The sequence below is a fragment of the Leuresthes tenuis genome, unplaced genomic scaffold, assembly GCF_036924035.1.
Source record: "Leuresthes tenuis unplaced genomic scaffold, fLeuTen1.0.hap1 SCAF_23, whole genome shotgun sequence".
NCBI classification, from domain to species: Eukaryota; Metazoa; Chordata; class Actinopteri; order Atheriniformes; family Atherinopsidae; genus Leuresthes; species Leuresthes tenuis.
Window position 1 is genome coordinate 19,848,056 of NW_027325377.1, and position 13,769 is coordinate 19,861,824.

A 13,769-nucleotide genomic window follows, 5' to 3' on the forward strand; every position below is an offset into this window, starting at 1 on the left:
TGGGAGTCAAGATGGCAGACAAGAGCAGAAAATCTGGATGAGATATAGAAGCAGGGATGGAATTTAGAGGGCATAAAAGATGGGAGAGTGAATAGAGCCACATGAATAGAGCGGACAATTGACAAACGGATATTGATTCACAAACCTCTTTTCAAAACAAAGCAAAAGCCAATTAGGAGACAGTTCACATCAAAACAACTGTCAAAACTACATAAAAAGGATCTACTTTAAAAATGTCCAGTTGAAACTTGGTATCCTGTGTACCACAGCAGGTAATCTCTTGAAATGGAAGAATAACTGTTAACTTGCCTGTTGAGAAATAAGAAATGGAGGGTAATCTGTGATTTTAACCACTCGGGGTGGGCAGTTCTTTTGATATCCACATCTGTGTTGGTTTTCCATCACATGCACAGATGGTGCCCTTATAGTAGGACGGTCACAACAAATCATAGGGTGCATAGACGTCTGCACGCAGCCTTGCATACATCATCTGATGACAAAGTTTCTTCACTCGGACCTGCTAAAGAAGGTAAAACACTAGGATATGTTTGCTTTTAAAGAGGTTAGTGGACTAGAGCTGACTGTGTTTCAGCTGACAAGGGCCTGACGGGCACAAGTTGAGGTTAGGTGTAGCCCTGTCCCAGTTTTATCAGACCTGTAAAGACCACCTGCTGCATGGGCGAATGAATATGCATTAACACCCAGCATGGGGACACATAATGCACGATATGACCAGTCACAATCCTGCAAGACTTCAGCTACTTATGCATACGCTCTGATGTTCTTAAACATGCACACTGATTCATGCAAGAACTCACAAGCTGCAGGCATATGCACATAGATGAGCCATTCACATGCCACTCAGGTTGTCTGTGAGGTGCAGTGTCAGCTATACGTCCCGAGGCTGTCTACTTTCTATCCTGCATGTCTCCCCCTATTGTCGTCCCTTCAACACTCCTCTCACCTTTTTTTTTGCCATAGGTTGTTCCACCTCTTGTCTCTCCCCACCAACTCTCAGTCTCTCATTAACTTAGCTCCCGAGGGACATCTGTTGTCCAAAGGCAATATGGCTCTTTCCACTCTCGGGCCGTTCGGTGTGTCCTCTGCCGTCAAGGAAAGGAATTTTCTGCCATTGGTTTATTTTCTAACTGCATACATATGAGCATTCTCCATGCTTGTTTTCGTTTGCCACCTCTCTGTGTCCCTTTTACTCTGACTGCTTGTGTTAGCAGAAATCTCACCAGGGAATTAGAAATGACTGGAAGTCGTGATTCCAGAAAAGACAAAAGCAATGCTCTTCTTACCTTTTCATTCATTGAATTATATTTTGAGTGAGGTGCTTGAACAGTGGTTTAAACATTGCTAACCCTTCATCTTTCTCTTGCCATCTCGTCTAATCATGACACAGTTGTTCCCATGTTGTTTTTTCTACGTTTTTCACTACCTTTTGTGTCTTTTTCTATCTGTGTGAAAGCATAAGGCCATCCTCTCCACCTTTGTCATCCTTAGCCTATTTGTCCAAAAGCCCCAGTTTTTCTAAGGCATGCCCCCTGTTGTCTTCTTGCCTCAGACTTTTTCCATACATGCTCCCCCATGTCTCGGTAATGAACCCACTCCTCCTCATCTCTTCTTCATTTTCTGCTGTGTGTTGGACATGATAGATGACTGGGGACCTCCACAGGTTCGCTCCCCAGGGCTCCAGATAAAGGCAACTCCAACCCCAGAATGATCAATCAATCAGTTTACACCACAGGCGCCTGATCAGCCAATTAATCAATCTCTGAGCTAGCAGATGTTGCTGCTGTCCCTCTTCGCAGTGAAGTGGTTGCTCTGGCATCTCCAACAAAGGCCGAGGGGCTTCAGGTGTCTGGGAAAGTGATTTTTCATTCTTCCATCTGCATTTCTGCCTTTTCAGGCTCACGACTCCCATTTATTAAACAAATCTTTCATAGATTACGCCAAAGTTAAGCCCAACTTTTTTTCCAGAGAAGATCCGAATAGAAACATGGGCGTAGTTATCCTAACATTTAATGCAGTATATTTTCTGATATGAAACTTTTGAGACACCTACAGATTTGCAGGAATTGCAAAAGAGATGCAAATGCTGGAGGAGGTTGCCCCCTCTCCCTTTGCCTCATTAAGGCCAGCTGAATCAGATCAAACCCTCAGTCGCTCCAAGGACACTTCATCTTAATGTGCCGTTAAACAGTCAGCAGTTCCGATACAAGTGTAAACATTGAGACACCCACGTTCACCACCTACATCTCTGGCCTTTGGTCCTTGTCCTGGGCAGGGCAGCCCTTTGACCCGGCAGGTCACGGTGCCATTGCTCACTGTACTAAAAGATCCTCAGGGAGAGTGATTCTGTCTGCAAAGTGCGATGCTTCCTCTGTGACACGGACAAGTCAATTTATTAGTTTTTAAGCTATACAAGAGCACATACATAATGACACACCTGTGTGCATGTTTTTGTAAAAATTTCAATGAATTTTTTTTGTTTCTTTTTAAAATTGGAAAAGTTAAAAGGGATTTATCTTGTTTGAATACTGGTGGAGCCTTGTGCAAATGATTGGAACCCTTTAGATCTAGGTTGCATTAAAAGATGGGCGATAATTGTTTACAGTTCTATACTGTGTGCAAAACCAACACCAGGGGCTGGATGCTTTGAGTAGTTTCATGACTAAAACTAAAACAGAAATATCTATAAGTGTTATTTTTGCTCGACTTATAAAGTCGTGCTCACATACTTTTCTCTTTTGTAAACCTCAGTCATCCTGAAATTGTATGCATGTGCACAAGCCTGATTTACATTATGGCCTTTAATCATGAATGGTTATAGACACCACCTTAATTAATCATTTGCATAAAAAAACATTTAATGCACCAAAATTCAACAGGCGTCACAAAGAAAGTGAACGGAACAAAAACTGCTGAATGAAGAATAACAGAAGCTATTTATTCAATGAGTTTAGAGCAAAGAAACCTGCAGAGGTAAAAGAAAGAGGGAAAGTAAGGATAATAGACGGATTACAAATGAGGCAAAAGGTACATGATAACGATGGCATTAGGCTCCCAAAGACTCAGTTTCTGCCACAGCTCTTAATAAGAACAGCTGCTGGAATCCTAAAGCGGCACATGAGCCAACTATTTTCTGGTGTCAGAAAATCAATTTGTAAGTAGTTGTTCTCTTCTTAAAGTCTCATTAGCAAGGCTTTCCAGCAACCCCAAAGCAACTGTTGATAGCACAGCTGTAAGACGAGTATTATATTATATCATTTTATCTGTTGATAAGAAACAAAATCCTACTCAAAGAGGAAAGTTTTGTTGTATTCTGTTTTTATTCTGTTGCCTTTTCCCCATTTTCTCTCCACCATATGATGCTGAAATTGCTTAAACTTTTTGGTTGAAAAGGCAGCAGCACCTTTAAAATTACACCATGAATGGACAAAGTCTTGGTTCAGCTCTTTCCGGAGTTAGATCCTCTCCTTTGTCTTGGTTTAGATTTTCTCTGTTTGATCAAACAACATGTATATGAAAGCACCCTAAGATGGCTGTAAGGGATTTTAAATTACAGGAGAGCTCCACTGCAAGCAAGATTCATGCAAATTTCGCCTAAGTTATATTTCTAGTGAACAAGGAAAAAGTCGACCTATTAAGTTTATATTGAGAAGAGAAATCAGGTGTCGGCTTTAAAATGTTTTTGCTGATTTAAGGAGCTTTCTTACTGCAAGCTATCTGCACCTAAAGGAGTGAGTATGGTTAAAAATGAATGCTTATTGGATTGTCAAACAGTGTCTGAGCTGTCTGAATGGGAGTTGATGTATGTCCTTGGTGTTATCGGCCCAAGCTAAGCCTATTAACCGACTGCACCATATCTGACATGATTACATCGCCCGTAACCCTAACGTCTCCCATGGAGACTAATAGTGAGCCGTGAACTCAAGTGTTGCTGGTGCTCAGTAAATCCCCATGATGCTTATTAACCAGCCAAAGTGAATGGCTTCCAATGGAATTTTACAGCCTCTGCCACCAGGACTTGTTTTATTAGTGATGCTAAGGATTAAACATTTACTGCTGGTAAGGTCAGGTAATATCATTTTACACCATCACTTAGAATTGATCTCCCCATGATGTCTTTTGAAGATGGAGTTGCTGTGGTTTTTATTGGAAGTTACAAGATGAGGCCGAGATTTACAACAAAGAGGAGAGTCTGAGACAGTTTTGATTGCGTGAGCTTCTACGTGTTATTTCATGGCTACACACAAAGTAAGGAAGTGTTTTTCATTAAATCCCTCTTCTCCTGTCTCCAAGTGTGAAATGTTCACCCAGCAAATGTCAGAAGAAACCCATTTTCCCCTCCAACTATCTTGTCATCCATATTCCATCCACACATTGACTCATCCCTTCCCTCCCTTCCATCCTCTCAACCCTATGAACTCTCCATCCTTCCCTCCATCCATCTCTAACCTTCCACATACCACCCACACCTCCACCGTGCTAATTAACACCAGAGCACGGTCACACTGCGGTGCCCTTTGACCTCGTCTCTGCCAGGCAGACCGCACAGGACTCGGAGGCTTGTGGCTTCAGTATTAGTGTGTCATAGAGGACTGTCGCACACGACTGTGATAGATGGACCCTGGTGAGCAGCTCTGACCCACCGTGCTGCGGCGTGCACTTGGACGGTGTGAGGGAGCATTGATTATGATGCTACTCGTGACAGGGGTGATTCAGGGCCGAGAGACAAGGAGACCAAGGTTATGGATGAGGTGCAGTTAGTTAATGTGATGAGATTTGATTTGTGCTCCATTGATCGTGACATCTCGCAATATTATTTTCACCTAGCCTGATTTATAAGCATGTTGTGGGCGTACAGCGATACAGTCACCACATGGGGTGAGATACACACGACCTACCTGCTGTCACCCATCACACTTTGTTGCAGAACATGACAAAATGCACCGTGTCGTTATTTATTTTTTTAACAAAAACTAAGCCAAAACGGAGTAGCTGCGTTTGAAAAAGTAAGTGCATCATTAATGTTTCCATAGGAATGAAGAGGGCAGGTAGCAGTCAAGTGTCCAAATACATGCAGTTTTTGTTTTATGGTCTTCCATATACACAGTGTATATAGAGTTCACTGTGACCTTGTTAAAACATAAGTTGGAAGGAAGGCAGAGATGGGAATGTGTTTCCTAAGTGGCTTTATTATTGCAGAGAACCTTATGTTGTCACAGAAGGTACAGTATATTGTGTACATATACTGCATGTACACACTTTAAGCCTGCTGACTGCTGCAGATAAGTTATTTTTATTCCAGTCACTTGGAATGCTTTAGAAGAAAAAAAAAAAAGGAAAGTAAATGTCAGAGAACACTTTAAGCGAAAAAGCAGCTGTGAAAGAAAATGGACTATATGGGAGCAATTCAGGGAGCGAACAGTCGATGAGTGTGTGGCAGGGAACGGTCGGGGGAGGAGGGCTGACACAGCAAAATCCACTTGTTCTCATCCCTCTTCCATCCTCTTTTCCACAGCTCCTCCTTTCTTCTCCTCCTCCTCCTCTTTTCCAGCCCTGCGCCCAGCTCAAACTGTTGTAGTCAGCTAATTAAAAAACATAGTTGTCCTTAATTATTCAGCGGCTGGCTAATTGATATTCACAGAGGCGATCACCGAGCCTAAACGATTCGTTTAATCTGACCACCACAGTCTCACTTACAATTGCCTGTCACCCTCAGCCATTGTGCTACTGTACTGTACTAAAAGACCTGGGGAAATGCATGAAATATAAAAGTTTGCTGCTGACGTTAATGTTGGCTCCAGGACTGCAAATGGGAAAAGTGTTGTTATTTTTCCCTCCATGTCAGGGATTCCTGCACAGGATAACTAAACTAATCAGTAAGGCTGAATTAGAATGTCCCAATGCCACCACAACATGACATTATCCTGTAAGGTTTTGGTTGTAGAATCCATAAAAGTTTATTTTTTTTCCCTGTTCATCAGGATTTTGATTGCAACAAGGCCTTAAGAAAAAACTAGATTTTACGACTGTAAACTTTCAGCAGTGTCAGCTTCTTTATTTTCTTTTTCTCTTTTACTTCCCCTTATAGTTATAAAGACTCACTTGGCCCATGGTCCATGTTCCATCAAAGAGCCGGTTTTAATCGCTTGGCAGCTCTATCGATAAGTCACTTTTTACTGTCCCCTTTTCCTTTGTCTATCTGTTCCCTTAAGTTCACTTCCATTTTCTTGTCTGCCTCTGCCCTTCTCTTCCTCTTCCTCCCCCAGCCCTTGCCCAAGCTCTCCTCCTCCACCTGCGACCGCCTCTTCATTAGGGGAACAAAAGGTATATGGGCAGTGCTGAAGTCTGTCCTATTGTTTGGCCCTTAGTATGATTAGATTATCTTTAAAGTCTGCTGAATGGGATTAATCAGTCAGAAGTAATCCTGACATTATGTGTGTGTGTCGTCAAAGAGGAGGGACAACCTGCCTGCATGGAAATTGAACACATGCACTGGCGCATGTACACACACACTCTTATACACTGTTACAAAAGTGACTAAAAAAAAGAAAATCCCTTGATGCACATTTCTGTCACAACCTCTCGTCTTTTAATGACCCCTTTAGTCGCGCCTTCAGCACGCATTTATCTCTCCACCCGATCTCTGTGGGTACAGCTGCTCGGGCTGGTGTGTGTGTGTGTGTGTGTGTGTGTGTGTGTGATGGTTTGTTTCTTACAGATCAGTGTCTGAGCTATTGTTTGTGTCCCAGCGTCTGTGTGCATGCTTTGTCTTTCTCCACAAAGCCAAAGTATTAGTTGCCACCTACCAGCGTAACATTGAGTTTGGACAAACTCTTCAGAATTTACAACCCCCCCCCGTCAATGCCTTTCTTTTCCCTCTGTCCCTTCATCCCTCATCTCTTCAACCTAAATTGAGCTGTTGGTTGGCGACAGTTCTTTGGCACCAGAACCAATGTTATTCAGTCTCCTGAAACTTTGCTATCATGTCCTTGTGGCCATGATTTCAAGCTCAGAATCAGTAACATGTTGAAGCTCCTATCTAGAGTGGTAACTGCATACTTTTTAGAGTATACTTCAGGGCACATTCGAGCAACACTACCATTTAGGTTCTTATCCTACTTAATTCCATAACTGAATGCAGCTACTTTGAGCTTTTTTATAACACTGTCCAAACACTAAAGACTTGTTAGGACACATAATGGAGACAACTGTTTGACCACAACTATTACACCGGCTCATGTTGGTTGCATTGAGGACCGCATTGAGACAGTGCATTGAGACAGTAGCACCTTGGTCATGGTGTTGTTTGCCAGGTATTGTCTGGAGTGTGATAAAGTGTTGCCCCGGAGTTTGTTTTATTCGCTGTGTCTGGCACCATAATGAAGGTGTTTGCCTTTGTGGGAAGGTTTCTGTCCTGCGTGTCGAAAAGGGAGCTCGGAGCTTCCCCTTGACTTTGAAACTTCCCCCACTCATCTCATATGAGGACAGCTCCTCTGTGAGACTCCTTGCTGCTTCTCATCACAATGCATAGCGCATGCAGCTTCCCTGCAGTGTGTTTAGTTGCTAAACACAGATGGTTATCGGCGTAGTAGAGATTAAATGTGGTAAGGCTTCTCTCCCCCCACCATACATTGCCTTTTTTTCATATCTTTCTCCTTCAACTTTCTGTAGCGTTTACAGGGAAAGTTACAGGCCTGTATCTGTGGGGCTGTTTTCCCCAAAGGAAAACACCATTCAAGTTTGCGTGTGTTTGACAATAAACATCTGAGCATATATGCATGGTTATATACCGCACATGTGTTGTGGATGTGTGCAAAGCAGATGAAAGGATGAAATGTGTGTATTCAAGCAGAACGCTGGAGTAGCCAGTCATCCTTGGACTCTGAATACTAAACTTTACCAAATGTCACTTTGAAGAAGTTCATGAATGAATCAGTGTCTCCTAAAATATATTTTTCTATTTCCGTTTCTTTTTCAATGCTCCCCTTAACCAGGAACTTGAACAGAAGGTGAGTCTGGATGTCTTCACCTTCTTCTAGACTTCTGTCACAGTCTCTGCATGATGCATTTGAAATTTTCTTCCCCTTTTCAGCTTTTTTTGACAGGATCCGTTTTTCTTTACACCAGCTAAGTTTTATATGTAACAAATATTATGTACAACAAACTTCCTTGTTCTCTGACATTTCAAAGTATGGCACACAATTTACAACAGAAATCAAGGACATCGCATTTGTTCACACAGATTACACATTGTGTATATGAGCATTTCTACTACCCACAGGTGTACACTTTACAGATCAGTCTTCTTTTCTCTGCTGACCAGAGTTGAGCTCCATTGAGCTTTGTTATTACAGTAACTCCCAAAAGATATTCAAACTCTGCTGCACTGAAAGCCTGTTGCAGGCTCATTCAGTGCAATACCCACTCTTTATTCTGGATTTGTAAGCCGCTTTGGATAAAAGCTTCTGCTAAATCACTAGAATTTAATAAACACACCCAGACGAACACAGGGGAAAGTTGTCTCATCTCTGTTACTGCAGCTTCACACCATGATGCGGTGATAAACAGCTGATCTAGCCCACATCAAGGGAATAGTGTCTGCTGTGGAAAAGCATTAAGCATGGAGGAGCCGTGCCGAGTTGAACCATGCTGAACCATATTTTACCATGTGATACAACAATGCCAACAGATGAGTTGGTGATTAAATTTTGTCTCTGAAAGCTTATGTACGAACAAAGGAAACCAATTGCTTTTTTCTCTTAAATTTCTTTTTATTTTGTAGAAAATGAGTTTTGTTCGGTTTACTTTGTGCTCACATCAAATTTTTGCCACATAATAAATCCACTTAATTCATAGCTATCAATATACCAATATGTTCTTAGGAGTTAATTATGAGTGACCACATTTCCCAGCAGGTGCCTCACATACTGTATCTTTCATGATTCTTGAAAATTGAAAGTAATTTGGTGTTTTGATTAGGTTTTGGGCCTCACTTGCAGTGTGATGTGTTTTTTCTCTTTGAAAGGTGATAAGTCAGGTCTTATCTTCTCCTTTTTCACTTACTTATCTGTCCTGTATATCACCTAGAGAATCAGCCGTACGTTTAGTGAAGGTCACAGTAGAGAAGAGGACAGTGAAGATGGGTGGGCACGGTGAATATATATGGCAAACCAAAACACTTGTTCTCAAAGAGAACCGATGTTATCTGCTGGACCTGATAGTGATTTGGCTTAAAAGTAAACACAAGAGGACAAAGACACACTTAGTACCTGCCAGGGCACGATCAGACCCTTGCATGTGGACACACGGGTGTATTTTCTGCACAACTTAAGTAAAACATGAACATGTTTCCATCAGTAAGTTGGTTGTTTGTACCGGGATTCAAGAAAATGTTCATGTCGTGGCTGTGATGTTCTCTAATAGCTCTTTTCTGAGTAGTCATTAAAGGTCCCCGGCTTATGTATTTTTTCTTTTATTGTGAGCATTGCTGTGATCATTTTGTTAAAACTGGCAATGCTCGACTGAGCACATAAGTAATGGCTTCTCCTCCTCTCTGTGTGTGTGTGTGTGTGTGTGTGTGTGGTGCATGTGGAACATGTAAATGGCTGGGGATGTTTGCGTGCTCGTGTGTTTGTTGTTTGTGTGTTTAGGCCAAGCAGCTGGAGGCCAGGGAGGCAGATCTGAAGAAGCAGGATGCTTTCTACCGTGAGCAGGTGGCCCGGCTGGAGGAGAGGGTAAGAAACAAACTTGGCTATTTAAAACCCGGTCATCTATTTGCTCTTCTTGTTTTTCAAATGAAAAGTCATTCTCCTGTGACATGGTGCTGATCTCAGTGGTGCACAGTACTTCACAAAATGCATATTTAACTTTGATGCTTTTCGATGCTGGTCATTTAGCTGACTTGTTTTTTTTTGATCGATCAAACTAGAGAGATTTACTTTGCACATGATACCAAAGCACAACTAAAGAGAATATTCTGAGATGGAAAACAGACTATTTAAAGTTGAAAGAAAATAAAACGTTTAATTTGTTCTTGAATACTTCTCATCAGACTGCACACACACAAACGACTTGATATGTTTTAAATATCTTCCACAGTGCACATCGTATTTTCTTCTTCATCTTACTGCCCTACTGTTTTTGTTATCATCCTTAGATTTAAACTCTGCATGTCTTCCTCAGTGTGGCATGAATTGCTGCCTTTTTCATTCTTTCTCTGTAGTCGTCTCAACCAGTTTTTGGCTCTTTGTCTTTCTTTTTCTTTGGCTTTCCCCCTCTATTCTTCATCTTAAAGGATTACATTTCTTTCATCACTGTGTGCGTCCTCCTTTTGCTGACAATGACACTACCTGTCAAACCAGTGTCCTATGGATTGCAACAAGGGTCGACCACCATTCTTGGTACACTTGAAATGGCAGCTTCATGCTGGTCCCAGTGAGAGATGCCTGCAAGGCAGGGGACCAGGGTCAAATGCCCTGTTAAAGTGTTTAAAAGGGATGCCCTCATGTGGTTCTGAAATCATAAGTATCTAAGGAAGGATATAAAGACGTATTTAATGTGCTTAGAATGATACAATCATGCTGGCAAAGAGTTTTATCTCTGTTGGAGGGTGCAAAAAGTCAAACGGCCTTCATAGTTGAAGCAAAATTGGAAATTTCACACTGTTCTCAAGACAGTGGAAGAAAAAGACACGACCGTTTTCCTATTCTTAGAATCTCACGAGTATGATTTTACACAGATTTAGTCTCTATCCAAATTGCCTGACTATAATTTCTTGGCTGGAAGATGTTTTAGTATTTGCACACATCTTTAACTGGAAACAATGCTCTAAATTTAGATGTTTCTACCTTGCAGTTCTTCTTGTTGTTTTCTCTGTTGATGAAACAAGCAGGGGATTTACAATGAATCCCTACTTCAGTTATAATAGGTTGGTATTGTTCATAGGCATTTTGTTCCGTTTACTCTACAGTGTAAAAGTGTTTCTTTTTCACATATCGGTCTAAACGTCAATGATCACATAAATTAATCTCTATATCTCTTAAGAAAATGATAAGCTATGGATATCACACACACCTCTTAGAGGTGACATAATTACATGCTGGCCAGCTCATACTTGAAACTTCACACATCCACCCAAACAGCCAAGCTGCACTCTTTTATTCAGCTCCTTTTACATTTCTTCATCACAGGTACGTACTATTTTGCATCCAAGAGCAAATGTGAGTGCAAAGAGTAAATGTGATGAGTCCCAACAAACACCAACATTATTGACTCTACACACTAGCCATCCATCAGCCATGTTGACCCGTGGTCAATATTCCTTAGATCAAAGTGTCAACAAATCACCTTCACACCTCAGTGAGAGAGGACAGCGAGGGATGGACAGACGGCATGGGCAGGTCTCAAGATAAAAAGAGAAACTGTGCTTCATCTTGAGCAAATGCAAGATAGAAAAGAAAGCGGACAGCTGTAAATAAATTGGAATTGAAAAGATTCTCCCTGAGAAGGTTTCTCTGCAAATTGTGATGAAGTGACATTTGTGAGTGAGTGATGTAGGGTAAGAACGAGAAAAAGATTCAAATAAAAGAAGGAGACAGAGGAGGGGATGAAAAGACGAAATGTCACAAATGATAAAGAAGAAGGGAGTATGGTGAACAAAAGGTTGCAAGACCTCAACAGACCGTTGCTTAACAGTATAAACGGAATGTGTGTTAGAAGCAGGGGATGTGAATCGCAGGGAAAGGTGTCCGAATTGAGCAGTAGTTCCCACTCATTCCTAACCCACCTTGTAAAAAGAAATGAGAGAGTTCCAGTGTTCATTTTTGTGAACAAATGATTTAATGAAGACATACAGTCTGTCTTGTGGAGGCAGTACGTGACGGCAACAGTAAATCGCCATGTGTGCATTTTGTGTGATAATGTGTCATCCTGTCCTCCTGTGTGTAAGTGAGGATCAATAATGGGGATATTGCATGTTGCCATGACATGTAAAACGGGTTCAGTTTGTTTTGATGGCATCGATAATTCTCCTTTTTCCTTCACCGGTCTTATTGCCCCTTTTAGAACGCACCAAAACCTTTATCTGCTCTTCATTTCACATGCTTATCCATGTATGGACCCATTAACTTACCTGTAACACGTGTCAGCACAGTAAGTTGACTTCCCTTTGCAGGGGTATTGCACAGGTACAGGTTTAAGTAAATGCATAGCGAATTACACTGTTCATATGAATAGGCTTGATATTGTATGGAAATAACATTGTTCTGATTTCTAAAATTTGATGGTGAAACTGCATAAGGTGTGTCTGTTCATTAAAGTTTTCAAATGAAATGGAAACTTGCCCAACTTGAAAGAAGAAAATGTCTCAGAGCATGACAGACCAGTTCAGACAGACTGCAGCTATCAAAGTGCAATATTTTCGATTCAAATTCTTCCTTTTTCCGGTGAGAATGCACCAAACTTGATTTCACGCAGAGTGTACTGCTACAGTGGCTAAATGTTATCTCCCATCACATTTTATGCCCTTCCTCTGTTCTCAGTTCCAACGATTCCGACCAGGATTTCCCCCAACATCTCGAACACTAGCAGAGAGAGGCAGAGAGACGAAAGGAGAGCAGAGGGAGAGGGATAGAAAATAAGTCTGATATATATGACACGTCTCTTCCAATCCAACATGGTCATTCATCAGTAGGGCTTCCAATGACAGGCCATCACCAGGCTCCCAGACAGCTCAGCCTGCTGCCTCTGCTGTTGCCGCTCATTGGGGCCACAGCCACCAAATAGCCCCTGAAAACAATATCTATATATTTATTACATTTTCACTCAATACCTGCCTCGCTGCAAAACAATCTCATATTTAACAATCAACTTGCCAATGTTTTTTTTTTTTTTTTTTCTAGGAATGTCCCGTTTCAGCACTCTCTCACCACCATATCTCTTTCTATTTTCTTTCTTTTATCCTGCATGCCTCAAATCTTTCTTTTCTTTTCTTTTTTTGGTCCCAGAAAGGATTTTTCTTCTCTTTTTTGTCATCTTTCTTTCCGCCATGTATATCGATGAAATTGGATTTTTCTGCTCTCCTATGGAGGACAATCACAGCAGCAATTGCCATCTTATTGCAAAGTTCCACTGCTCTGTGAAAGGAAGAAATACTTGAGAGAGCGCATTAAAAAAAACAGTAATGGTTTCTATCTCTATCTCTGCCTCTGCCTCTGACTTGCTAGCTTCATCTCCCCCCTGCCTGTCTTTTCTTATTCTTCTTTTTCTCACTCTCTTCCCTACTCTCCCTCTCTTTGGTGCTATTGTTGCTTATTTATTTAGCATTGGAAATATTAAGATAAAAACTGTATTTTCGTAGTAATTTTAGGGAGAACTTTTTCCCCCTTGCTATGAAGCTGCCAGCGTAATCTTTGTTGTAAAACCAGAGACAGAATAATCCTGACTAAAAAAAACTTGACATTTTTCTGCAGTGTTAAATTATTATGTCTCACACTGTTTGCTGTTTTAACTGCTTGATGAGATTCAAGGGGATTTAACAGGAGGTCCCTTCAAGGAATGGTGATTTAACAACAACGGAGTGGCACATCCATTTATTGTAGAGAAAGCGCAGCAGCTGTAACTTTCCACAGGCTAAAATCATTAATTCTTTGATGCGGCTTTTGAGGAGTCAGCTTGTAGGGTGCAGTTTGTTAAAACTAAGCCTCAGAGGTTTGATTTCAGTCATGGTACGTTTCTAGGGCATAGCTTTAGAT

General features: G+C 41.4%; 1 protein-coding gene across 2 annotated transcripts in view; it reads left to right on the plus strand.

Moving 5' to 3' along the window:
• The window catches only part of chchd3a (coiled-coil-helix-coiled-coil-helix domain containing 3a), a 64,156-nt gene that overhangs the window by 26,340 nt on the left and 24,047 nt on the right, over positions 1 to 13,769 (plus strand). For both annotated transcript variants that reach the window (XM_072377323.1, XM_072377324.1), the window contains one exon: positions 9,669 to 9,752. In XM_072377323.1, coding sequence (XP_072233424.1) covers positions 9,669 to 9,752 — 84 coding nt within the window. The remainder of the gene's footprint in view (positions 1 to 9,668; positions 9,753 to 13,769) is intronic.